The 27,023-nt window shown below is 57.6% G+C and overlaps 1 protein-coding gene across 3 annotated transcripts; it reads right to left on the minus strand.

Moving 5' to 3' along the window:
- Positions 1–1,460: 1,460 nt before the first annotated feature.
- Positions 1,461–25,689, minus strand: LIMK1 (LIM domain kinase 1). 3 transcript variants are annotated; one of them, XM_061210366.1, is made up of 16 exons: positions 25,592–25,689; positions 23,781–23,877; positions 17,042–17,180; positions 16,612–16,721; positions 14,908–15,114; positions 10,356–10,461; positions 10,106–10,272; positions 8,826–9,009; positions 7,890–7,976; positions 7,434–7,565; positions 6,078–6,137; positions 5,639–5,704; positions 5,105–5,261; positions 3,032–3,087; positions 2,653–2,810; positions 1,461–2,575 (listed from the first exon to the last, which is right to left on the minus strand). In XM_061210366.1, exons 1-16 carry the CDS (start codon positions 25,644–25,646, stop codon positions 2,413–2,415), a joined length of 1,944 nt encoding a protein of 647 aa, XP_061066349.1. In that variant the 5' UTR covers positions 25,647–25,689; the 3' UTR covers positions 1,461–2,412. The 3 variants fall into 3 exon arrangements, with proteins under 3 accessions (XP_061066349.1, XP_061066348.1, XP_061066350.1); XM_061210365.1 differs by having other exon boundaries at positions 2,653–2,846; XM_061210367.1 differs by lacking the exon at positions 1,461–2,575 and adding an exon at positions 4,639–4,894 and having other exon boundaries at positions 2,775–2,810.
- Positions 25,690–27,023: the final 1,334 nt, after the last annotated feature.

The raw sequence follows: 27,023 nt of genomic DNA on the forward strand, positions 1-27,023 counted from the left end.
GAATGAGGAGGAGGGACTTTCTTCTGCCCTCCAGTCCAGCAGGAGCAAATGTTTAGCTCTAGCACTATTTCTGCATCTACCTTCTGAGAAGTTCCAGCACCAACTGGAATCCAACCCTTCCCGCCCAAAAAATCAAAAATCCAAGCGCTGGTCTCCTGGGGCTCCACCCTCCACGTCTCTAGCCAGTGTCCAAGAAGACCCCAGTGATATCTCCTGGACCGTATTTGTGGCCTTGTATAGACACTTCCCACGTTGAATCAGGGCTGGTCTGTGTGACCAGTGAAGTACGGTGGAAGTAACCCTGTGTGGCTTCTGAGAGCAGGTCCTAAAAGGCAGTGGAGCCTCTGCTTTGGTCTCTTGGGATGCTCACCCTAGGGGATACTCACCCCTAGAGGATGCTGTAGGGACATTCAAGGAGCCCTATGGCGAGGCCTCTGACAGGGACTGAGGCTTCTCATCAACAGCCAGCATCAGTTTGCAGCCATGGGTGTGAGTCACATACAGAGGGCCCCTAGAAGTGGACCCTCTGGTCCCACTCAAGCCCTCAAATGTCTGTAGCCCCAGGCAGTATCCGACCACAAACTTAGGAGAGACCCCAGGCCCAAAACACCAATGCAACCCTAGGAGAGAACCCAGACTAAAACCACCCACCCAAGCTGCTCCCATATCCTTGACAGAGCGGTTGTGAGCCACGAGTGATCACTGTTATTTCAAGCCACCAAATTTAAGGGGTGAAGTGTTACCCGACACCAGATAACTAAACTAACCTCCTCTTTCCTTAAATGCCCCAGCCAAGGGGTAGCAGCTGCTTCCTGCAGTTCATCAGAAATGGTTATCTCAGTATCCACTTTTCGCCCTTCCACTGTGTTTTCGCCACCTGTATAAACAATTCCCTGGATTAAATGACCTATATTTGAAATAACTAGGGTGGTTTCTGTTTTCCTGATTGGACCCTTTACATTTCAGAAAAAAAGCAAGCATGAAATAAGAGCAATCCATTCCCTAGTCTCTCTCACTCTTCCCCAATCCTTCCCCCACCCCCAAACCCAGCTCTGGAAAAGTCCTCACTTGTCCCAGCTGGGCCACCACCTCCATTCCCGCCCTCCATCCACACCTCCATTCCCACACGGCTTCTAATCCAAAAAGATCCTCTCTCCTTCTGTTTCCTCAGGGCCCCCAGACACACGTCACAAAGCGGGATCTGGTGGGGAGTACAGAATTTATTTTATTATTCTGAGTCTGGGTTTTGTTCCTTAGACGTCGTGATTCCTGGATGGAGGTGACTGTGTCCCACCTCCCTGAGTCATAGTTCCATGGGCCTGTTTCAATTGCTTTCCAGGTTCAAAGTGCACTGAGAAGGCTTCACAGTCTTAATACTTCCTAGATGCTCAACTGAGGCAAAGTGACAAATGGCCCCCCCACCCCCGCCCGCCAAAAAAATAAAACCCCAAGCCCCCAGCAGCTGCTGCTGCTGCAGCCGTATGAAAAAATAATACAAACTCTCCTTAAAAAATAGATTACACAGAAAGAACCCAGAGGACAGAGGGGCTTGGGGAGGGGCAGGGGCTGCTCTGGCCACTGGCAGGGAGCCTCGGGGAGAGGCCCGGGAGGGGTGCTGAGATGAACTTCAGGGGGCTGGGATGCTGGTGGACACGGCCTCGTCCACTCTGCCCAGACTCCTTCTGCCGCTCCTCCCAGCAGCTCTGGCCCTGGGACCACAGCTCCCCTCTCCCTCCAGAGACCCTCCCTTCACCCTGAGGCCTGGTACCTGCTTCTCACTAAAGTGGCTTCAATAAAGAAACAAAAAGACCCAAAGCGAGGGAGGCTGTTGCCCAGCCACGGGGACTTCCCCCCCCCCCAATAGGAGACGACCTCTCTCTGCTTTGGGGGTTTGGATAATTATCAATACCTGACGCTACCTAGACACCCCCTGGGGGGGTGATGGGCCCCAGACTCCCTGTTTGGCTCCTGGGAATACACGTGACGAGCCACGGTCTGAGGCTGTCTGTCCTCTGGCCCAGCCTCGGAGGAGCTGCAGACGGGCAGAGTGTGCACAGGATAGCCGGGGCAGCGGGTGTGGGATAGGGTACCGGGTATGGGAGGGGGTACAGCTCACACGGGTCCTCCAGCTCATGCAAGGAGAAGCGTGAGGGGGCGGCCCCACCAAGACAGAGGTAAGGCAGGGCGAGGTGACGGTGTCTGTGCAGCCAGACCAGCTCTGGGGCTGGGGGCAGAGAAAGGGCAGGGGCCACGGCCCACAGGGTAGAAGGCAAGTTAGGGCCTGGCACTGGGGAGGGGTCTGGGCGTCCGCTGCCCCGCTGAGGGTGCCACACCCGGCCACCGCATACAGAGGAATCTGGTGCAGGGTGGATTCTCCCGAGTCGGGGACAGGGGCAGCTGGGCAGGCCGGTCTCAGTCGGGGACCTCGGGGTGGGCAGGCAGTCCACTCTCGCCGCACCGGTAGGTCTCCCAGAAGCCCCTGTCTAGCTGCTCCAGCTGTGGGCCCAGTGGCAGGTGGCCGGCCAAGTGCATGTGGAGGGTCTCCAGCCACTGCTCCAGCTTCACGAAAGAGGGCCTGGGGAGACAGGCGGGGGGACAGTGGGTTCGGGCTCTGCTGGGGACCACCCCACCCTAAGCCCCCACCCCACTCACCTCTTCTCGGGGTCCAGATCGCAGCAGCGCACAGTAATGGGGAAGAAGCTTGGGGGGCAGTTTGGGGGGCAGTAGCGGTCCAGGAAGCCTCGCACATTGAGACCAAAATCCATGGTGCGCGGCAGGTAGTCTGGGTCAGCTTTCACCCGCCCGATGATCTGTCCAGCACGAAGCCCAGCCGTTACCCGGGGCCCCTGGGACTGGGCATCACCCAGGTGGGTTCGAGGGCAGGTCACACCGGGCCTGGCGCTCCCTGGACCACCACACCCCCCGGGGATGCAGGTTGCTGTGGGCAGCCCCGTTCCCAGAGCCTCCCTGGCCTGGGGCCCCTGCAGACTTCAGCCTGCAGCCTGGGAGCGTGAGCCCACCCGGGACCTACCTCACACAGGACGATTCCAAAGGAAAACACATCCACCTTCTCATCGTAGCTGCGGCCTGGATGAAGAGACCACTGTCAGCAGGTGCACGGGGCCAGGGAAGCCAGCTGGTGAGGGTGCCGGGCCAGGGACCCGCCCACTGGGGGGATGCCCTGGCCAGCAGGTCAGGACAGGAGGCAGATGGTAGAAACCTCTGTAGGATCAGGCCTTAGGCTCGGACCCTATCCAAGCCCACCCAGTCTGAGCCAACCTGCTGGGGGGGGGGTGGATGGGTAAAGGTGAAAGCCCTGGGCAAGGCGTTCCAGGCCCAGCTCGGTCACTAACCACCTATGTGACTCCAGGCAGGTCATGGACCTTGTGGTGACCCCGAAAGATAACTGTGTCAGACCCCTGGAACCTGTGAATGTTATTGGAAAAAGGGTCTTTGAAGTTACGATTAAGTTAAAGATCCTGAGATGAGACAGTCCTGGATTATCCGGGAAGGCCCTAAATGCCATCACAATTGTCCTTATAAGAGAGACTGAAAAGGAAAAGACACAGAGGAGGAGGCAGTCACATGAAGACAGAGGCAGAGATTGGACCGATGTGGCCACAAGTCCGGGAACGCCAGGATCAGAACCTAGAAGCAAGGAATGGATTCTCCCTTAAAATCCCCAGAGGGAGCACGGCTCTACTGGATTTCAGACTTCTGGCTTCCAGAACTACAAGAGAGTAAGTGTCTGTTGTTAAGCCACCCAGTTTGTGGTAATTTGTTACAGCAGCCTCAGGGACTGATACAGACTCTCTGAGACTCAGTTGCCTCAGCTGTAAAATGGAAACAATACCCTCTCTCTAACGATGTTAAAAATAATCAGGACAGCCACTCTCATTTATTGAATTCTGACTAGCTTACAAACCTTATCTAATTCTCACACTACTCCTTAAAGATAGGGACTATTAACCCCAATTTACAGGTTAAGTTATTGGGGGGTGGGTTATGTTAACTTTGGTCAGAGCTGGCGTTGAGATGACCCTGGCTCTGCGGCCCTGACCCTGTGTTTGCATGTCCCCTGCCTGTGGAGAGGCTTTATAAGCCCCAGTCTGGGCACACATGGGACCACTATGTAACAGGCCTGAAAAAAAAGAAGTGGAGTGGGAGAAAGGGGATCTGTGGGAGGCTGAATAATGGCCCCGGAGATTTCCCCGTCCTAATTCCTGGACCCTGTGAACACGTTGCCTTATATGGGACTTTGCAGGTGTGACTCAGTTAGGGATCTCGAGATGAGATTATTCTTGGATCATTCAGCTGAGCCCTATGGGATCACAAAGGTCTTTACGAAGGAGGGCGGAGGGTCAGGGTCAGGGTCAGGAAAGGAGATGTGACAATGGACATAGATGTCAGAGAGAAGAGGCTACGTTGCTGGCCTTGCTGGAGGAGGGACCAGGAGCCAGTGAATGAGGCAGCCTCTAGAAACTGGAAAACGAAAGGAAACAGATCCTCTCCCCTTGAGCCTCCAGCAGGAATGCAGCCCTGCTGACACCAGACTTCAGCTCAGTGAGCCTGATACTGGACTCCTGACCTCCAGAACTACAGGATAATTTGTGGGTTTTTAAAAATAAATTTATTTACTTATTTATTTTATTTTTGGCTGCACTGGGTCTTTGTTGCTGCGCGCAGGCTTTCTCTAGTTGCGGCGAGCGGGGGCGACTCTTTGTTGCAGTGCGCGGGCTTCTCATTTGCGGTGGCTTCTCTTGCTGCGGAGCATGGGCTCTAGGCGCGTGGGGTTCCATAGCTGTGGCTCGCGGGCTCAGTAGTTGTGGCGCACGGGCTTGGCTGCTCCGCGGCATGTGGGATCTTCCCGGACCAGGTCTCCAACCCATGTCCCCTGCATTGGCAGGCGGATTCCCAACCACTGCGCCACCAGGGAAGCCCTAATTTGTGTTTTTTTAAGCCAAGTGTGTGATGACTGGTTGCAGCAGCACAAGGAAACCAACGACAGGACTCAAAGAGGGGGAGGGCGGGACCTCCGCCTCCTGCAGCTCTGCCTGGGACCGCGGGGCCCTGGGGGATGTGCCAGGCGGGGCTGCCGACTCACCGTGGATCATCTCGGGCGCCATCCAGTAGGGGTTGCCCACCACCGTGTAACGCTTCTTCCGGTCTGGCTTCTTGAGGCTCCGCAGGCCCTCGGGCTGCGTCTTCTCGTCCACCATGAGCCGCGCCAGCCCGAAGTCGGCCACCACCACGTTCTTGTTCTGGGTGACCCGGAAGCAGAGCCACACTGAGACACGCCCCTGGCACCACCTGCCCACTCCCTCCTCGGCCTTCTGGGGACAGCCTGTGGTCCCTCCATCACTGCCCCTTAGACGCCCGGCTCCCTGGGCCCACTTGTCCCCCACTGAAGTACACCTCCCCCCAAAGCTTCTTTCAGGAAGCCTGCCCTGACCACCCCAGTCCACACACCCGGGCCCTCCTCCGGGCCCGCAGCCCCTGGTGCAGCCTGGTGTAGGCCGCGGCCACCCTGTGGGCCGCTCTCTGCGAAGGCCACGCTCACAGCAGACCCCCCGCCCCCGCACGTCTAGCGGGGTGGTGGGCGGGGCTCCCGCTGCCCCCTCCCGGCCCGGCCGCTCACCTCACGAACCAGGCAGTTGTGGGAGTTCAGGTCCCGGTGGATGATGTTCATGGAGTGGAGGTAGGCCTGAGGGTGGGGGGCACGGGGGTCAGGGGGCAGCCGTGCTGAGGGCCCCCAGCCCCGCCCTGGTCGCCCCAAGGCTCCCACCTTCCCCCTTCCCACTGGATCCCCTCTGTCCTCTCTCAAAGCTTCCTGTGGCTTCCATTTCTAAACTCCTCGTGAAGTTTAGGTGAGCGCTGGAGAACGTGTTTTGTTTTTCGTTTTTTGCCGCACCGCGTGGCCTGTGGGATCTCACTTCCCCGACCAGGGATGGAACCCGCTCCCCCCGCAGTGGAAGCACGGAGTCTTAACCACTGGACCGCCAGGGAAGTCCCGAGAATGCTATTATAAGTGGGGCCGGATCACCCAGCCCACACGCCCCCCGGCAGAGCCTACTCACCATCCCCGAAGCGATGTCCTTGGCGAAGCTCACCCTCTGACTCCACGGGTACTGGCTGTCCTGGAGGTGGGGAGAATGACCAGGCTGAGCCAACGGGGCCACAGTTGCAGGACATTGGGTGAGACAGAGACAGGAAGGGGCGAGTGTCCTGTAGGGTCCAATGACGCACCCCCAACTCTCTTCTACACCCACAACTGTCCCTTCTTTTTTTTTTTTTGCCACGTGGCTTGTGGGATCTTAGTTCCCCAACCAGGGACTGAACCTGCGGCCCCGGCAGTGAGAGTGCTGAGTCCTAACCACTGGACTGCCAGGGAAGTCCCTCACAACTGTCCCCTCTAAGGGGTGTGGGTGAATAATTCAAAACAATTTTCTAACAGAACTGGTTCCAAACAGTGACAGGGTGGGAGATACTCTTCTATAGTTCCTGACCCACCTCCTCTGAGAACAAAAACTCTCTCTTCTACAAAATCCCATTTTTTCAAGTTTTTTAAAAACCTGAACCTGCTTTCATGGACCAGCAGAGACGGGTCTGGCGAGGTCGCCTGCAGAGAGCTGCGGTGAGTCACTCTGGAGAGCAGGGCTCTGGGCTCAAATCATTTGGGGAAACATCCCATTCTCTCCCCCCATCTCCTTGAAGACCTCAAGTGGGAGAGCAAGGACATCAGAGCGTATTAAAGATCCAGGTGCAGCCAGGAAGCCTGCGCTGGTGCAGCCCAGCATTTCTAAGTTGCACTGGACCACAGAATGCCTCTGAGAAGTTACACCTGTCTGGAGCCCACAGGGACCACACTCTGGTGACAGCAGGTAATCCAACCTGAGGGACTGAGGACTCAGCGGCGAGGGAAGGGAACAGGGTCTCCGGGTCTGAGGGTGATGCTGGGGTGGGTGAACGTAGGATCCCTGGGCACCGTCAGCATCCCGGGAGAGCTGGAAGCTCCCCTCCAAACGCTTCTTTTTTAGAGGAGGATCGGTAATTTCATCCAAGCTCTTACAGTAAGTTCTGAATTTTATACATCATGGCAAAAAGTGACTTGGTTTTGCTTAGAAGCAAAACAAAGACCCTCTGGGAGAGGTAACCTATGGCAGGTGCGCGGGGTTAACCTGACAGCCTGTGCGTCCCCTCAGCGAAGCTGCCACCCTTCTCTGGGCCCCAGCTTCCCCCCCCATCTTAGATGGAGTCAGTTGCTCCCTTATTCGATTCAGAATCAGGGTCTGGAGGGCCTTTGAGACCAGAGGCCGATCCCCAGTGAAGAGCCTGGGAGGAGACTGGGACCCACAGAGGAGCCGCTGGGCCCAGGGTCCTAGGGCAGGAGCGGCTGGGACGGGTCTCAGGTGGGGGCTCTGCCCGGCACTCACCATGCCCTTGATGAGGCCCCGGAGCGTGCCACCCTTGATGTACTCGGTGATGAAATTGAGCCTCTTGTCCTTGTAGAGCACCCCGATGAACTTGAGCACGTTGGGGTGCTCCAGGCATCGCATGACCTTCACCTGGTGGGGTGCAAACAGGCTGGGCCCATGTCTCCTTCTCCCCGTTTCCCACCAGAGGCCACCACGGACAGTTCCAAAGATGGAGGAGCCTTCAAGCCCCCGGGGTCACACCTGCCGGCTGCCGTGCTCTTTGCTTGGGCTGCTCCCACCCCTAGGGACGTCCTTGCCCCTCTCGCCCTCCTGGCAGATAGTTTCTCTTCTTCCAACATGGGCTTGAGCGTCACATCCTCCCGGAGCCCTTTGCCACCCACCGCCTCTCAATGGTGAAGGGTGGGGCAGGTCCTAGGAGTCTGGTGCAGAGGGCGCAGCAGGCCCCTCACCCACCTCCTTGAGGAACGTCCGCTGGGTCTCCTCATCGAAGCGGATCAGCTCCTTCATCACCATCACCTCGCCTGTCTCCCGGTGTGTCACCTGTGTGGGGACGCCCAGGGGTTGAGACTCAGCACAGGCACATGCTCTGCTCTAGGCCCGCCCTGTAGGAGGCCCATCCCCACCCCAGGCAGGTGGACAGACGGCTCCAAGCTCTTCGCAGACTTTTCATGGGATGCTCCCAGCCCCCGAGGGGGTGGGACTTAAGTCCTTTACAGGTGAGGAAACTGAGGCTCAAGAAGGTTTCCTACCAGGGCCACGGTCACCCAGGTGGCAGGAAGGGGGGTGGCCAGGGCTTGGGTCCAGGACCGCCTGACCCAGAGGCCAGCTCTCTTTCCTCTGCTCTGCTGGGCTGTCTCCTGGAAGTCAGATGGTAGCTCTACCAGAGATTCTGACCAGGGACAGGGGCTGGGGCCTGTCTGCATACGTGGGCAACCTGGCTGGTGCCTTTTGTATAACTCTGAACCTTCCAGTCTGGTCATAGCCAGGTGACATCAGAGCCAGGGAAGGGCTCGTGTCTTGCTGGGGGAGAGTGTGAAGGGGGTGAGCAGCCCAGTGGCCAGGAGGGGGCTGGCATTGGGCTCAGTAAGGGGGCCTGGGGGAGGGAGCCTTCAGGGTCAGTCCGGGCTGCCCTCCCGTCCCCCACCCCGAGGAGCCACTTTCCGACAACCTCCTCCACGCGGTCTATCTATAATAAGTCCCCTCCCCCTACCTAGCTCAGGGAGGCCCTGGTGGAGGAGAGCTCTGGCCAGCGAGTCTGGAAGCCAGATACCCTTCCACTGGGGCTTCCTGGAGACACTGGTGGGAGGAGGGTGGAGGACCAACGGGTCACAGACAGACTGCCCCCCTGCTCCCACCCACGGCCCCATCCCTGCCTGGCGTGCCCTGTACCTTGATGGCCTGGCCAAAGCAGCCCTTGCCCAACACCTCCCCGTGGATGAGGTCCGAAGGCCGGAAGATGCGGTGCGGCCGGCAGACCACACGGAGGGACTCGGAGCGACCCAGGTCCTTGTGCTGGGAGGCCGGGGAGCCCAGCGAGCCGGCGCCCGGGGACCTGTCGATGCTGCAGCTCCTCCTGGGGGGACACACCCAGTGCCCGCTGCCACCAGGTGGGCACCTGGACGAGGCCCCCTTGGGGGGAGGCCAGGTCTTGGCCCTGCCCCCTTCCCCCTGCCTGCCATGCCCCATCGATGCCAGTCTACGTACAGTCACCCGTACAGCCAGAAAGGGCGGCACAGGACAGCTCTCCTGGGGCAGTCATAAGGCTCTTGCCCCATCCTGATGCCAGCACCCAGTGCCCTGTCTGGCTTGGACTTCCTGTTAAGGTAGGAATGTTTGCCCTTGGCCTTCTCTGCCTGGTGACCCTGGATCAGACGCTTTGTCTCCCAGCATTTGAGTCCCAGGCCTTGGAGTGCAGAGGCAGACTACCTGCCCAGGATGCCCACAGGTGGCCTTGCAGGGTGGCCTGAGCTCCAGACAAATGCAGGGGAGGAGGAAACACATGCCTTCAATATCACTGTTTCTTAGCGTAAAGGCTGTCATCCCAGATGTCCCCCTCAAAGCCTTGACCAGGAGTCCTGAGCAGACCCCCGCAGTGAGTGGCACGAGGACCAGGCTGCCTCTGGGCTTCTTCCTGGTGCGCCCCCACCTCCCTTTAAGAGGGTACAGGGCACTTGGCCCCTCTGGCCTGGACACCACAACAGTCCCCCAGCTGTCTCTGGTCCTGGGCACCTCCCCACAAAGGGGACCAGAGTGGTCTCTGTGACACACATCACTGTGCTGCAACAGCCTTCGGTGGCGCCCTGGGATGGGCAAAGCCCAAAGACCCCGGCCACGAGCTTCTGCCTCAGAGCCCACCACTCCCCAACACATCCGATGCCCCAGCATCCTGAGCTGCTGGCCAGTTGCTCCTCGAAGCCAGGGCGCTGGTCCACCCTGGAAGCGCTCTGTCATCCCCAGCTGGGGGTGCTACTTTCCCCGTTTGCCCCTTCTCATTCTCCTTCCTCTTTCTAGCCCCCTGCACCCGTTGCCGGCCTCCTTCTTTTTGCAGGGCTGACTCCCCCATCAGACTGTGAGCTACCGGAGGGTAGGGACCAGGTCCCATCCCCCCTGAGGCCCAGCGTCAGTGAAAGTACCAAGATACAGTACATCAAGGTGCAGGGCTGACTTACAGGACAGGCTTCTGCCGGCCGGAGCTGCCCGCCTCCCCGCTGGGAGTGTGAACCGGGGAGACCAGGGGGCTGGACTCAGGCCCCAGCCCGTGGCTCAGTGTGTCATGGGGGTCATGCTCAAGAGTCAGCTGGAGCAGGCGGCTGGTTTCCTGGATCAGCAGATCAATCTGGGGAGAGCAGGAGTGTGGACAGGTGAGTCCCCCAGCTCTCAGGGGAGCACCACCTCCAACCACAGACCCAGGACCCATACCTCGTCCAAGGGCACATTCCGGATGGGCGTGCCATTGATTTCCAGGATCCGGTCTCCAACGTGGATGGAATTCTTCACATCCGGGCTCATGCAGCCCGGGTCCACTCTGTGGGCACAGAGCGGTGGTCAGACCCCTGCTCACCCCGCTAGGAAACCAAGGCCAAGGGGATCAGATCAGGAGCGTGGGGGCAAACCATTCTATCTTGTGTGATCAGCAGGTGGCAACTGGCGGGAACACCGAATTCTGGTTTGGTGGGAAGAGCTCTATACTAATTACAATGCTTGCCATGGGTGTGAAACTGGAGGAAAGTGGCATGCCCCCCAGGTATTTGCCCCCCTGTACTAGATGCTCGGGGGCTCCTGTTCAACAGAGCGTTGTCCCTGCCATGGAGGACAGACCTCTCCTTCTACCTGGCTGGTACGTGTGGGGCAGACAAGTGTCAAAGAGTCCTAAGAGGGTCTGGACCCACTGCTTCCTACCTGACCCCCAAACTTGCCCTGCAAGATGAAGCTAAGGCTCCCACTCCTCTGGGATCGGTGGGAAGGAGCGAGCAGCCTGGGCTGAGCCACAGCTGCAGGGTGGAGATGGGGCTGGTGCCCTGGATCACTTGGCCATAAACTAACTCACAGAATGGCCAACGTGCCAAATTTACTTGCTTCTTTTAACCCCTTGGTGTTAACTATCTGATTGTCATTTTGTCTTCATAAAAGCTTTTCAAAGAATGGTCACTTTGTCTCTGCCCTGAGATGGGGAAGGGCTGGGGGAGGGTGGGCAGGACAGAAAGGAGACTGAGAGCTTTAAGAAAAACAGATTGCTAGCAATTTTTCAATTATCGAAAGTATATTCTCACATGGGGGAGAAGTGCTTCCTTACACAGGGAAGTCAGGTGATAAATACAGCAGGAAGAACACAATTAGAAAATCACCATTTTGTAGCCATCACAGAATTATCTGTGGATGCTAGAGTCAGTGAAAGGCTGTTGGGAACAGGATATTTACAGACTCATATCTCACAGATGACTCAAACTGGTTACATCGCAAAGGGGAAAAAAAATCCTTTACAGCAGAGACAGTGGACTGCACTTTAACCAAATAATCGAAGTTGACATCCCCAATAAAGGGAGGCACTTCACTGACATCCTGTGTCTACCAGTAAGATGCACAGAGAAGGACACAGCATCAGTTACCTGGTTAAAATGCATGACTTAAACCTAAGGAAGAGGAACCCTCCGTCAAACCCAAATGGAGGGGCATGCTCCTTAACTGACTTGCACTCGTCACAAATGTCAAGGTCATAAAGGACAATGAAAAGCTGAGGAACTGGCACAGATTAAAAGAGATTGAAGAGACATGAGGATTCAATGCAATGTGTGATCCTGGATTGGATCTTGGATCAAGGGGGAAACTGCCATAAAGGACAGTGTTGAGACAACTGGCAAAATTTGAATGTGGATTGTATACTGAATAAAAGTATCAATGTTAAATTTCCTAAATATCATAATTACACTATAAGATATAATGGATAATTATGTAAGGGAATGCCCTGTTTTTGGGAGAAGGTCTGAAGTATGTGGGGGGAGGATGGGTCAATGGTGCCTACAACCTCCACTCAAATGATTTAGTAAAAAATAGCAATATGTACATGTACGTGTGTGTATATACAAATAAGTATATATATATGTATATACACATAAATATATACACAGAGGGAGAGACACACATACCTCAAGTGTGGCAGAAAGTTAAAATTGGTGAACTTAGGTAAAAGGTGTAGAGGTATTCAATATACTTATTATTTTAGTAAGTTTTCTGTAAATTTGACATTTTCAGGATTAAAAAAGTTAAAAAATAGTGAATATATTTTCATGGATAAAGACTTCTTATGGATATAGCCTTTAAAAATATATTCCTTAGGGAATTCCCTGGTGGTCCAGTGGTTAGGACTTGGTGCTTTCACTGCTGTGGCCCAGGTTCGATCCCTGGTCGGGGAACTAAGATGCCACAAGCTGCACGGCGTGGCCAAAGGGGGGAAAAGAAGCAGGAAAGAATGCTCACCCAGTGAGGGAGGCAGGGAGGAGGTGCCATGGACCCTCTACTCCTAAAATTCTGCCCGGTTGTCAGGGGCCAGGTGGTCTGGGAGTTTCCCCATCTCTCTCACCAATCTGTCTGCTCACGTGTGTATGGAAGGCAGCTGCTGGCCTGGCTGATGCGCAAGATGGGGGTGGAGATGCAGAGTCAAGCCCAGCCTCCTCCTCCTCCCCCAGTACCATCTTCATTTCTCACCAGTGCTTAGGCATGGGGCCTGGTACCCAGCAGGTAAGTGAGAAACGTTCACTGAATCCAAAGAAAGCTGGCACGTGGCTCCCACACCCAGACATGGGGAACGTTTAAAACTATTTCTCAAGGGTCCACGAAGGCCCAGGAGAAATCTTAGAAGGCTCCAAGGTATCTGACTTCCTCGTTGTTCAGAGAGAGACCCCAAAGCCCCGAGAGGACAAGGGAACTGCTCAACGTCTCACAGCATGTTATCAACTGCGTCAGCCCCTTAACCTTCATTTCTTCTTACATCTCGGACCTTTTCTACAACCTTTAGAATTTTCTTTAGGGATGATCTGCTAGTATCAAATCCCATTTTGCTTGCCTTAACATATCTTTATTTCACCTTCATACTTGAAGGATATTTTCATCAAGTATAGAATTCTAGGTTTATGGTTCTTTTTTGCTGAGTGTATTGAATATATCATTTCACTATTTCTGGCTTTCATTGTTTCTGTTGAGAAATCAGCTGTCAGCCTGTTCTTTTTTTGAAGGAAATTTTTTTTAAAAAATAAATTTATTTATTTATTTTTGGCTGCGTTGGGTCTTCGTTGCTGCTGCATGTAGGTTTTCTCTCTATTGCGGCGAGTCGGGGCTACTCTTCGTTGCAGTGCGCAGGCTTCTCATTGCAGTGGCTTCTCTTGTTGTGGAGCATGCGCTCTAGGCACAAGAGCTTCAGTAGTTGTGGCACACGGGCTCAGTAGTTGTGGCTCGCAGGCTCTAGAGCACAGGCTCAGTAGTTGGTGGCACACAGGTTTAGTTGCTCCTCGGCATGTGGGATCTTCCCAGACCGGGGCTCGAACCCATGTCCCCTACATTGGCAGGTGGATTCTTAACCACTGAGCCACCAGGGAAGTCCTCCCTATGGCTACTTTTAAAGTCTTTTCTTTCGTCTTTGGTGTAGTAGTTTCACCAGGTGGGGTAATCCATGGGTGAATTTCTTTTTAGTTTGCCTGTTTGGGATTTACTGGGTTTGAGTCTGTGGACTGGTATCTTTTATCAGCTCTGGGAAGTTCTCAGCCATCCTATCTTCCAATACTGCCTCTCTCTCATTCTCTCTTCTCCTGTGATTCTAGATGGATGATTAGATCTGCTCACTCTGTCCTCCGTACGTCTTAACCTCTCTTTCCCTATTTTCACCTTGTTGTGTTTCTGCTTCTCCCTTCAGCTGTTTAAGACCCTCCTCTACTGCTAAACCCATCTTTCACTTCTAGGGGTTCTATTTGGTTCTTTTCCAAATTCATTTGCTCTTTACTCACTTTTCCCAAGGATCTCTTATTTATTAAAACATATGGAGCATAATTATTTTATATTGTTTCTGATAATCCCACTATCTGCAGGTTTTGTAGGTCTGCTTCTGCCACCTGTTGTTTCTGCTGGTTCTTGCTCACAGTGCCTTGTTCTCGGTGATTTTTGACCGAACAGCTCACCTTCCTTGGGAGGCTTATCTCGAGAAATTCTGTGAAGCCTGGAGGTGGGTTCCTCCAGAAAGTATCTGCATCTGATTCTGTCAGGGCCTAGGGACATTACCCCTAGTGGAGAAGTACTTTAAACTTTTACAATTTTGCCTGGAGGTTTTCTGAACCACCCAGGCATGTGAACTTGGTTGGCAAACCCAAGTGTATGAATTCTCAGAGGAGATTCCCTCTCCCCTTCCATTTAGGTTCAAATCAGTTTATTTTCTAGTTCTGCGAGTTGGTTGCCAGGGGCGGCGGGGAGGGGGTGCTGGTGGAAGGTATGGTTTATTTCTTGTTCTTCCTCACCCTGACAGCCCTTTGGGGGTTGCAGCTTTATGGGGTGGGGAGGCATTCTCTTATTAGACTCACTTTCCTTGAGCAAGTCAGGGCTTTGAGAGGCTCAGCTGTGAGAAGACTCGAAAACTGAAGCTTAATTCACCCAATTTAGATTCGCCCTTAAGGCATGGCTGCCTTCCGTGCTCTGCTGACACCCCTGGGCTCCTTCCTTCACTTATTCCTGACCTGGTTACTTCTCTTTCTTGTTGGGTCATGCAGGGATTAAAGAAAACATTTAAAATATTTTATCTAACATTTGTTCTGTTTTTTTGGAGGAATGATTGGACCAGGCATCTGGTATACCAGGTTGTCAGAGCTGGGTTCCATCTGGGCCCATGTGCTCACCCATTCTCAGGGCCCCCCTGCCCCAGAGTCGGCCACCCACCTAGAGCATCCGTGCCCACGGCTGCACCAGCTGCAGCCTCAGCAGGCCAGCCACTCACCCCTGGACGCGGACGGTGTGGGAGTGCTCTGTGCTGCAGCCTGGCGGGCCGTGAGGGGGGTCGATGGAGACCGAGAGGCCACGTTTGCCATGAGCTGAGGCTGGGATGGATACGAGGGTGACTGTGTGGGGCAGGTGGGAGCTGGGGGAATCAGGCAGGATCTGCTCAATGACGGGGGTCACCACAGTCTGGTAGTAGCAGTGTCCGCTGCAAGAGCCACAGGCGGTGGGGACCCAAAGAGCGGGAAGAAAAGTGCGTCAGGACAGTCACCAGCATCACCCCCACCCAGATCCCTCAGCCCCAGGCTCTCTTCTCCTCCCACCCTCCCCTTACTGCTCCCCAAGGGAAGAGGAGGGTCTTGGCTGCCTGATGGGCTGGGAGCAGGAACTGGGCATGCTCAGCCCAGCCTTGCCCCTCTCCGGGGCTCATTCTGGGTTGTCTATGCTCCGTCAGCTGGCCAAGATGAGGCCTGGGGATAAATCCAGTTCAGCAGGAAGTCATTAAGAGTCCATTTGGGATCCTCAAAAGTCATGCTGCCCTCAAATCCAGCTTTATCAGTGTTGCCATAATAAAGAATTTGTCTGGTCTTTGTCCCTGGCTCCTGGGAAAGAGGCTCTAAATCCTTGGAACAGGAGTATCTTCCTTTTTCTTGAGCCCTTCAAGCCACACTTGAGCTAATGTTAATGAGATGACTCAGGCGGCGGGGAGGGGGGTGCTGGTCACCAGAAAGACTGACCACGTGATGAGAGGGCTGCAGCTCTGACCCAGCCTGACCTCGAGGAGACTGAGTTCAATCCCGTGCCCAGTGATTCAATCAATTATGCTACATAATGAAACCCCAATAAAAACTCTGGTGATGCCAGGGAGGACGGGTCACACGTCTTGATTCCACGGGTGGAATGCACGGAAGCTGTGCATTCGAGACCCTCCCGGACCTCGCCCTTTGCGTCTCTTCATCTGGCTGGTCCTGATTTGTAGCCTTTAGTAAAAAACTATAACTGTGAGTATAGTGCTCTCTTGAGCTCTGAGTCATTGAGCGAAGTATCAAAGCTGAGAGAGTTGTGGGAATCCCTGACTCTGCAGCCAATCGGTCAGAAATGCGAGCGGCCTGGGGACCCCCAAACTTGTGGCCGGTGTCTGAAGTCAGGGCGGTCTTGCTGGGGACAGGTCCTGAGCTCACAGGGTTGGTGCTAACTCTGAGGGTTGGTGCCAGAACTGCACAGCAGTGATGTCAGTAAGAAAGCTGATGTCTGTGGGACTTCCCTGGTGGTCCAGTGGTTGAGAATAAGCCTTCCAAGGCAGGGGATGTGTGTTCGATCCCTGGTCGGGGAACTAAGATCCCACATGCTGCAGGGCAACTAAGCCCATGCACTGCAACTACTGAGCCCGCGCGCCGCAACTAGAGAGCCCGTGCGCCACAACTAGAGAGAAGCCCGTGCACCACAACAAAAGATCCCGCGTGCCGCAACTAAGACCTGACGCAGCCAAAATATTAGATAAATATTAAAAAAAAAAAAAAAGAAGAAGAAGAGAAAAGAAAGCTGATGTCTGAGGCTTTCTCCATCTGATTGCTGTGTCTTATTTCCCAGTGGTTTCTACACTGTCACTATGACTGCCCCCCACATGGAAAGGGCAAGGGCCCTGGCGTGGGAGACGTGTGACACGGGTGGGCACGCCAGGTGCAGGGAGGGGCGGGGCACTCACCAGTACAGCTTGGAGTGCTCCACCAGAGTGTAGGTGTCTCCGTCACCGATGAAGGTCCCACATGTGAGACAGATGAAGCATTCGGGGTGGTATTTCAGCTCCCCGGCCACCTGGAAGGGGAGTTGGGGGGGCGGGGACAAGCCACCTCAGCAGCCCCTTCAGCCCCCATAGCTCCTCCCCTCGGCCTCCTCTCAGAAGGGCAGCCCCAAACCAACTTCGGGGCAGACAGAGTTGCCTCCATAATAGGGGGCTGAGGGATACAGACAGAGAAACAGGCTCAGGAGGCACAGAGGAATCAGAGAACTAGTGAAAAGAAGAACAGGAGAGATGATGGGAGAGAGATCTGGAGCAGAGAAACCTGTGAAAACACACACACACGCACACACACACACACACAGGTGAGGTGTGTGAGTGGGGGAGGGGTGCTTACCATGACCAGCCCCTTGGTGATGTGCTCTGAGCACCCGTGGCAAGACTCGCCATAGCGGGCCCAGTAGTCCTTCTTGCAGTAGAGCTGCCCATCCTTCTCATAGTACTGGTGTGAAAGGGAGGCACTGCATTCGCAACACCTGGGTGGAAGGGGAGCTGGGGCTCAGAGGGGCCCACCCCTCCCGCACACCTGGGCCCTTCCAGTCTACAGGCAGCACTAGAGAAAGGTGTGCCCTCTGGACGGAAGCAGCCTGTGCTGGGGCACCGGGCTTGGCAAGTGGAGCCGGGGATGGATTCAGCGCCCACCCCCACCCCCTCTGCCGTGGTCCCTCAGCCAGGAGCCTTGGTACTATGTGCAGCCTGAACAACCACCCTCAGCAGTTCTGCACCCAGGGCGTCTGGCCCACTTGCTAGAGCTGGGCTGAGAGGTGCTCCTCATCTGAGCCCCCGGTCCCTTGTCGTGCAAGGAAGATGGCCAGCGAGGGCAGGCAAGTTACTCTCAGTCACCCACCAGTCAGGCCCAGGGAGGGCTGGAACCTGGGAGCCCAGGACTCAGGTTTGGGGGGGGGCGGGGCTGGAACAAACTGTGAGCCCCACTCTTCCAGTCTAGTCTGCTTCCTCTCCCTCCCCCTCCCCCCACTCCCAGCAAAGTGGAGGCAGCTCCGGCCGCTGATGTAGATGGTGGTGACCTTTCGGCGCTGTGAAGACCTACTAAGTGCTGGCACCTTCCCATTTTCTTGCTTAATAAATTTACTAATCCTCACAGGCCACCACGAGGCAGGCATGGCTATCCTCATTTTAGAGATGAGGCAGATGAACTTCGGAGGGTCTTCCCTGCCCAAGGTCACAGAGATGGGCACCATAGGCCCCATGAAGATACTCCCAGTTCCACCAAGATACAAGGCAGGAGTTCAGCTCAGTATAGACCAGTCAGTCAGTTAAGAGAGGGGATCTCCCGGCTTCCCAGGCTCCAGCCAGCCCCACGGGTGCTGCCAGTCACAAGAACGGGGTTCAGCATAGGTAGCAGGAAGGCCTGGCTGGTGGGGCCCCTGAAGAGCTGATGGGGAGAAATGATGTACAGGCTTCTTTCTAGGTGCCACCCCCCAGGCCAGGAGCTAGACCTACATGCCTGACGTCTTTCCCCTCAAGCGTCCTGGTCGGGTGGGGACCAGCAGCTCAGCTAAGCCAGGGTAATAAGCAAATGCAAAAATGTGGGACCCCCAGTGACCGACATCCCCCTCCGCCCCGGGCACGAGCCCCACTGGGTTCTGCAGAGCCTGACCCAGGGTCCTGGCATGCATAGGTATGTCTGGGCCAGAGTACACACTGCGCAGAGAACGGCTAGGGAACCCATCCAGCTCTGTTGCTGTTTGGGTGCTCCGGGTGATGTACCAAGGTCACATAGGGATAGGAGGGCCCAGGCCCAGAGCTCATGGCTCAGTAGGGGAACAAACCAGGAGACAGGCGGGCAGGAAAGACTGGGGCTGGGTCAGAGAGCACTGTGCTCCAGGCAGCTGGGAAAGCCTCCGCTCTACCATAGCCTGCACAGGGCAGCACTCACTGACTGCACTCACTGACTGCTCCTGAACTAGGGAACTGGGGAGGGGGAGGGGGGAGGAGGAGGGGGAGGAGGGGGAGGGGGGAGGAGGAGGGGGAGGGGGGAGGAGGAGGGGGAGGGGGGAGGAGGAGGGGGAGGAGGAGGGGAGGAAGGGAGGAGGGGAGGGGGGAGGAGGGAGGAGGAGGAGGGAGGAGGAGGAGGGAGCGCACAGCAGCAAGAGTGCTGCTGGGACACTGTCCCTTTAAGAGGATCCAGCCAGTTCCCCATTGTCTGGTAGCCTGAGGGGAGGGGCTGGGGACCACAGCTTGGGGCTTTGGGCAGGGGGCGGGCAGAGGAACACAAAATGCCCGGGTTTTGAAGCCAGGAAGGCGGGGTCTGATGAGCTCTCTCAATGGGGTGGAGACTGGGGAGGGAAAGCCTCTGGAGGCAGCGCTGGGATGCGGGAGGCTGCAGCGGAAGCAGCGGCTGGACGGGAGCCATGACGTCATCTGTTGCCCCCGCAGCCCTTCCTGCCCCCACAATCGCTGCGACTGCAGTGGGTGGGCATCTTACCACGGGGCGGGCGACAAGGCAAGGAAGGCACCGAGCCAGGAGGGAGGACACCCGGGGACGGGGAGGTCCCCAGCGCAGCCCTCAGGGGGCTCTAACCTAGCAGGAAGGTGCGCAGGAGAGCAGGCTCCGCAAAGTGGCGGGGCGCAGGCATTGCATGGTGACCTTGGGGAGATTCCCCACTCCCTGTGCGGATCGGTGATTCACTTCGCCCTTCCGCTGACCAGAACCACCAGACACGAAGCGCGTCACAGGAGTGTCACCGCGGGAGTCTCCCTGACAGCCCCAGGCTGCAGGAAGCGGCCCCCCTTCCCCACCTCTGTGGGCGGGTCAGTCGGGGCTCTGGAGCGGCCGCCTTCCTCCAGGGGAGAGAATGCTCTTCTGCCTGCAAACTCCTAGTCCTTCCCACGCACAAACATTCATCACTGTAGCAGCCCTGGAAGACCCCACGTTGCTTCACTCAAGCTCTGTGAGTGCAGTCGGCTCCCTGATAACCACTTCCCTGAAGCCTGCTCAAATGCGCCCATGGCCCCCCACGCAGCCTGCACCCCCAGCCTCTGCCATTAGCCTGCCGGCTCCCTGAGGTCCCAGGCCAGGCACCTACAAACGCTGGTCCCCGAAGAGACCAGAAGTGCTTCCTGCCAGACTGGCTCACTCTGTGCACTCAACCAGGAGCAGTTCCCACCCCCAGCGTCCTCAGAACTGCTCCAGGGTGCCCTGGCTCAGCCTCCATCTCAGATAGGGGATCTAGCCCAGGCTCACATAGTGGTTTGGTGGCTGGCGCCTGGAGCCTCAGTGGACCTTTGCCGATGGAAGGCACGCAGGAGCCCCTGACCCTGTGCATCCCCTCACCCCTCAGGCCCGCATCTGGCCAGGAGCCAGAGGAGGCAGGTGGGGCAGGACATGCCTGGCTCTTGGGGTGCCCCCCAATGCCCCTGCCCCTACAAAGGGTGTCAAGAGAGTAATACCAGGTACAGTGTAACCCTCTCCCAGAGCAGGCGAAGGCAGAGCCAGGCTTGGGCAGGAGAGGAGGGCACTGTGGGGCTGGAAGGGGGCATGAACAGGCCAGGCTGGGAAGCAGTGGCAACCCCTACAGCGACAGGTCCTTCCCTCCCAGGGGTGCCCTCTACCCAGAGCCACATCCCTGACACCAAGGGTGAAAAAGAGCAGCTGGGGGACCAGCCTCAAGGGAGACCTGTACCAGAAGGGCCAGGAGCCTCAGCGGTGGCCTGCTTCCCCTCGACAGGCGGCCAACAGTGACCAAGGAGTTTCAGTTCTCCTGCCCCACTGCCCGGCCTCAGGTGGGTCTGTCCCACCGTGGCCTCCAGCCCCAGCCCTCACACCAGGGGCCCTGCCCGAGGCCTGGGACAGGTGGGGAGGGGGCTTTCCACTTACTTAGCCCGTCGGAGGAAGCGGCATCTTCTCAGGTTCGAGGCCAGCATCCTTTGCTGCTACCTATCGCAGGGGGGCCCCAGAGGCCTACGGGGAGTGCAGGGGTGGGCCGGACAGGCTGCTTCCCCATCCTACTCCAGGCACTCAGGATTGGAGGCTGCAGAGGGAGGGGCCAGCGTGGCCACACGGCAGGGGAGGAGGATGCAGTGATGTGGGTGCAAGAGGACTTGGTCTTAGCTCACAACAGGAAGCAGCTGAAGGGCCTACTGCCTGGGCTCTGGTGCAGGCGGGGAAGCTTGGCCGGCACCGTGTCCTCAGCCCTGCACACCCGAGAAAGGCACGCTCCGTGCCCCCCGGCCTCTGCTGTGACAAAGGCACTGGAGACTCTCTGGGGACAGGGAGCAGCTGCTTCTTCTGGTGCTGCCCCCGAGGGAACAGAGCTTGACTTCCATGGACAGTCCATCCTCCTTGCCTGAAAGTCCCCCAAAGAGGGGGGTGTCCCAGCCCAGGCTCCAGCCCCCAGTGCCAGCTGTGCACTCAGCCCTCCTCATCCAGGGTCAGCCCAACCAGCCTCCAGGGAGATGTTACCCGAGTTACGGCAGCCCCAGGGCTCCTGCGCTGCAGGCTTCTGGGAAGGGACCTCCCAGAGGCAGCAACTGGGCAAAGGGAAGCCTGGCCCCCCCTGGGCCTGGCCACGACCTTCCAGGAGGCTGGAACAGAGAAAGGGGCTGGCTCTGCTGTGACAGTGACACCTAGTGCTAATGCCAGAGGCATTCTGTGGGCCCACAGCAACTCTCCCGCTGCAAGGCTCTCGGAGCCCAGGGGCTGGTGGCAGCCCCGCTTCACAGCACTGAGATGCTTCCAGGGGCCCAGCAAGCAGCGACTCCTCTCTGAGCTGCTTTCCTGACTGTCATGGGAGTGAGGACACTGTTGGCCTCAACCAGATTTGGGGGCTGTTGGGAGAACCACACGCCGCGGGGCCAGAAACACTGTGTAAGTCGTGGAACCACGTGGAAGCCATGGCTCTTACTGCCTGTGGGCCCTCCCTCACTGTGGGAGCCTTCCCTGTGTCCCCACCGCACCAGGGCCAAACCCAACGTGCCCCCTCCCTACCGCCCCCTCCCGGGGCCTCAGCCTTCTGCTGGTTAACAGGGCAGGGACCCCTCCAAAGCTAGGTTCCACGCACCCTGCCCCACTGCTGCCCTTCTGTGGCTTCTGTGGCTGCACGCCTGGCCCTCCCCCATGTCTCCCAAGGCTCTACCTCCCTCCCCACCCCATGCACCGGGGCCCCCAAAGTTCTTCCCTGGATTTCTCTCGGCCTCTTCTCAAATCCCATCCCCCAGCACTGAGTGGGCTGTTCTCTCTGGCCTTCCCACCTCTGACCAGTCTCAGATCACCTCGGCCAGCTCTCGCGAGGGCACTGCCACCCTGGCTAGCCTACTGCACCTCCACCTCAACAAGGACAGGGCACAACTCCTCACCAACCTGGCCCCCAGCTCCACCAGAGCCAACAGACCACTGGCCTCCTCTGCACCCGGGGTGAAAAACCAGACTGCTGTAGATTCTGCCCCTGCCACTCACCAGCCCCCAGCTCCACCCCACAGCCCCTGACTTCTTCAGCTCTGCAGTGACTTGGAGTGAGACAGACATAGGTTCGAGTCCCAGCTCTGGCTGTTGCAACTTTCAGCAAGTTACTTGATTTCTCCGAGCCTCCATTTCTTACGTGGAAATCGAGCAAATAATGGCACCTCCTACGGTTATGGTGAAGGTTTAATGAAATGACATTACAAGAGTCACCAATGAATAGTGGCTAATATGACTAATCCTTGCCAAATATCGTCCCTTCTAGATCTGAAACTCTCTCCACTCTTAATCAGTGTCCTATGTCAGGTCTTATGAGCACAGAGCCCCGAACTATTGACAGTCCCTTCCCTGCCATGTTACCACCATCTGCCCACTGGGATGGCATTTTTCAATAGCACTTCTGCCCATATCCCTCCCCTGCTTTCTGACACTCTCTGCTGGCTCCCTACTGCCCTCAGAAGCTCCTTATCTTGGCACTCAGGGCCCTTCACCGAATCGATCCTAACTTTGCCTCCTCATCACGTCCCTCGACTCACTCCGTTCCAACCAGATGAGCTGATCCCGGGCCTTCAACGGTTTGCACTGTCCCACCTCCCTGTCTCTGCCTGTTCAGAGGCCCTTTCCTCCCTGAAGGCCTCCTTCTGAACACCTGATTGGGAACCCCAGGACATGGAGCCCGCCTCTCCTCTGGGCTCCCCAGCCAGTGTGGGTGCTGTGTGTTCATTTCACTCACTGGCTGTGTATCTTTGGTCAAGAGAATTAACCTCTCTGTGTTCCAATTCATGGAGACAACACACATCCAACTATAAAAAGTCCTTAAAACAGTGCCTGGCCCTTCCTAAATTGTAGAAAATGTTAGACATTATTTTTATAAAAGAAAAAAAAATCCTTGTCGGAGCCTCCCACTGCCTAAATTAAACCCCTTCGGCCGGTGGTTGATGCCCTGACCCCAGCTGGGCCTCGCCACTTTACCTTCCCTCCTTTTTGGTGCTTTCCTGCCTGAACTCTGTTGTTCACTGACTGCGCCAGGCCCCGTCACCATTCTACCCTTTGCACCTGCTGGGCCCTCTGTCTGGAATTGCTTCCTACCACACTTCTCCATGTGGGAAATCTCACATCCCCAGCTCTGGCCCTACAGAGCTATCTAAGGCTACCCCCTGCCCCTGCTTCTCAGGATGGTGCTCCTGGATTGCTGGGCCACCTCTGGGTCCCCATGTGCTCCACCACAGCTCTGATCCTACTCTCCTACACTTGGGAGTTGGTGTCCGGAGGGAAGGGACTGGTCTTACTGGACATGCATCTTCCAAACTAGCCCGGGGTCCAAAGGAGGCCCAGCTCCTCCCAAGGCCTCTCTCTGGAGCACCAGCACCCAGAAGGCAGGGGCGCACTGCCCTCCACTCCTCCCCCACCAAGGTGCCAACAGGCCTTGGTATTACGAGCATAAACGCAAGTCTCGCCTTTTCTCTCCTTTTCTGTCTAGAATGACAAAAAAGAAAGGCCTCCAGGGATCTTCTAGTCCAAATGCTTCATTTTACAGATGGGGAAACTGAAGCCAAGGACTTGCTGGAAGTCACAACCAGAGATGGCACCAGGAGGGATCGCCACATCTCTGGCAGGCCTTGCTTAGGGCATCCGAGCTCAGGCCAGCCTGCCCTACCTGAAGCAGTCCGAGTGCCAGTCAGCATTCAGGGCCTGGAGGTACTGGCCATCATAGATCCTCTGGCCGCAGCTTGCACACACGGGCAACTCGCTTCCTGCAGGGGTGGAAAGGGCGTTAGGAACCATTCTCAGGAGATGCAGTTTGCTGCAGGCCTGGCCTGGCCTGGCCTGCCCTGCCCCAACTCCACATGCACCTCCACAAATCCTCCTGTACACACGCAGCGCCCAGGCTGGGCAGTCACTGTACAGAGCAGGAGAGAGAATGCAGGTCTGAGAGTCTTGCTGAGACCACAGCTGAACTACCAAGCTCCTCTGGGCCTCAGTTTCTCTCTCTGTAAACTGAGGAGGAGGAGCAGATGTCCGCCAAGCCCCAGCAATGGCATCCTTCAACTAAGGGTCTGGCACGGTAAATGCAGAGAAAGAAAGCAGCACGATTTAGAAATAAGGCAGTGGGTGACACTCTTGTCACAGCCCCCCTTCCTCTCCTGCCTGCCCAATCCCTTCAAAGGGCAGGGACTGGACAGGGCTAGGTTGGTGCGTCCTGTACTGAAGCCCCCCTGGAAGGCTTGGCTATGCCGTGGCCTAACAAGGGGCCAGGGCCGTAGGGCTGGGCTCCCAGACACCTGCTCCAGGGAGGCCTGACACCTCTTCAAGCCGGCCACTAGGCATGCTTAGTCATCCTTGGGGCCTGACACCCTTGGAGCTGGGTGGGCCCTGGAAGATCTCCCAGCCTGCCCCTTCCCATTGTACAGATGGGGAGACTGAGCCCTGGAGAAGGTAAGGCTTGCTGGGTCACCAGCCAGGCTCCAAGGCCACAGTCTGCCCCTCCATGAGGACCCAGGGACCTAGGAGCTACCGTAAGGTGGGCCCCTGCTCCAAGTGGGCCTTCAAGGACCTGGGGGAGGGTTGGCAGTAGCCCCAGGGGAGCGCAGGGCTGGAGGAGCTGGCATAATAGGACTTTTGTTGAACCTGGTGGACCTATGAGATGGCTCAGATGAGGAAACCCAGGAAAGGAGATCCCAGGGAGGGAATCTTGGGGTCTTCATAACCCTAACTGTCCTGCAAACCCAAGCCTTGGGCCCCAGTAGGGGGAAGGGGCAGAAGAGGAGGCTAGGATGACAGTCATCCTCCCAGCCAAGGACTGATGGCAAGCACTGGGTTTGGTGCAGGGAGAGGGGGTGGGGGCCCCAGCATACATCCAAAGGTTCCCCAGAGGCGCATCTCTGCTCTGTCCATCCTGCCCCCAGGCTCCCAACCACCAGCACCACGGGCCAACTATGTGGCCCTCAACTGTACAAACGGGGAAACTGAGGCCCAGCAGGCAGCACCTGGCTCAAGGTCACGGAGCCGGCCAAACGCTGGGCTGCGAGTCAGGGCTGAGGCTTTCCCAGCGACTCTTTCTTCCAAGGCCAGTTAGAGACGGGATAAGGGGTGGCCTAGGGCGAGCCCCGGGTGGACACAGCACGCGGATGGAGGCCAGGGCTGGGCGGGCTGTGCCTGGGATTCCTCCCGGGTGGTCGTCTGTCGGGGGATGGGAGAAGGCGGGGATGAAAGGGAGGAGGGGCTCTCCGACTGCAGGAGGGCAGCCCACCGGGGCCGAGGAGGGGGAAACAGGGTGGGAGCTTTTCAGGGAGGGGCCTGCGGGCTCATCCCGGAGGACACAGGGGCGCGGCCTCGCGGCAGACCCAGCCTCCGCGGCGGCCAGGCCTGGCCCCCACCCGTGCCCCCCGCTTCCCCGTCTCCCCGAGCGCGGCGCCCCCGCCCGCCCGGCCCCTGGGTCGGCGCCCCGCCGGCCCGCACCCCGCGCACCTTCCTCTCCCATACGTTCTTCCCTCCAGGTGCAACAAAGTAGCGTCAACCTCATGCACTCGGCGGGGGGCGGGGCCCGGCGGGGCTGGGGCTGGGGGCGGCCCGGGCCCCGCACGCTCGCCCGCAGTCGCCGCCGCCGCCGCCGCCGGCCCGGGAGGCGGGGGCGGAGAGCGCGGGCCGGGCCGGGATGGGCTCGGGGCTCGGGGCTCGCAGCGGCACCGCCGCCGCCTCTCAGACACCGGCTCCGGCACCGGCTCCGCGCCGCGGCGGCCTGGGGAGCAAGCGGAGGGGCGGGCCGGGGCGGGGCCTCGGAGCTGCGGCACGGGGGCGGGGCGGGGCGCGGGCGAGCGGCCGAACTGCCCTGCGCGGCCCCGCCCCGTGCCCTCGGCGGCGCCCCGCCCCGCTCAGCTCCTCCTTTCATTCATTCTTCCTGGAGTGACAACACTCTGCTCCGCGCCACTTGGCCAAGACGCATAAGCCCAAAGCTGCGGCTTAGGTGGAATGCGTGCGCTGACGCGGCAACCTAGGGGGTGTAGAAGCGCCAATTAGGGACCTCGGTTTCCGTGCGGGGAGCCCCTAGACCCAAGCCTGCTGGATGGGGGCCAAGAACCGAGACCCGACCCGGAGGAGACGTTGTGGACCCTGAGGACCATAGTGGTTGCCTTGGGCAGGGGCGCCGGCCAGGTCCTCTCCCTCTCTGAGCCCTGCGGGGAGGGCAGGCCCCAGCAGGGTTTGGGGGGGAAGGCGATGGCCCACGTCTCAGGCTCTCACCAGCTAGGCAGGGCGCTAAAGGAGCAGCCCCTGGGGGAGACTGTGACAACCTTGCTCAGGGATTTGCTCCTCCCAGTGCTGGAGACCTGGAGCCGGCGCCGCCCTGCCCAGCGTTCCGGAGGAGGCACGGCTGAATGGGGTTTTGGCTGAGGGAAGTGGCCAGAGGAATTGGGTGGTCCCCAACGCACAGGTGCTCAGTCCAGCACTGGAAGCGTGGAGCACCCTGCCGACAAGTGAAGAATCCTATCTCCGCGAGGCCCACCGCCCACTTCGTCGTCCTCCAGCCTGGGAGCCTATGCGGGGAGAGGTTGAGCCACATGCTTAAGTTCACCCAGTGAACAAGGGACAGAACTGCCCACACTCCCGCTCCAGCCATCAAGTTTGTATAGATTTTTCTCTAGTCAGGGCTTGGGTCCAGTGGCCTACAAGGTGGGGCATTCACCTCTGGGTGCAAAACAATTACCTGGGGGAGGGAACAAAATATAATTTTTCTTTCTTCCTTCCTCCCTCCCTCTCTCTTTCTTTCTTTCCCTCCCTCCCTCCCTCCCTCCCTCCCTCCCTCCCTCCCTCCCTCCCTCCCTCCTTTCTTAATATTCAGATTGATGCTGGTGCCCTCATTCTGTCTGCTGGTCAGATGGCCCTAAAGCACTTATAGTAAAGT

The sequence above is a fragment of the Eubalaena glacialis genome, chromosome 13, assembly GCF_028564815.1.
Source record: "Eubalaena glacialis isolate mEubGla1 chromosome 13, mEubGla1.1.hap2.+ XY, whole genome shotgun sequence".
Lineage (NCBI taxonomy): Eukaryota > Metazoa > Chordata > Mammalia > Artiodactyla > Balaenidae > Eubalaena > Eubalaena glacialis.

Bases quoted from the DNA above. Each gene is read 5' to 3' on its own strand.
- LIMK1 (XM_061210365.1), bottom strand. From the start codon at position 25,646: ATGAGGTTGACGCTACTTTGTTGCACCTGGAGGGAAGAACGTATGGGA. The intron at 15,115-16,611 runs GTGAGTGCCCCG...TGGCTCTTGCAG, and splicing joins GAGCACTCCAAGCTGTACTG to CGGACACTGCTACTACCAGA. The intron at 5,705-6,077 runs GTGAGTAGGCTC...CCCCACCCTCAG, and splicing joins AGGACATCGCTTCGGGGATG to GCCTACCTCCACTCCATGAA.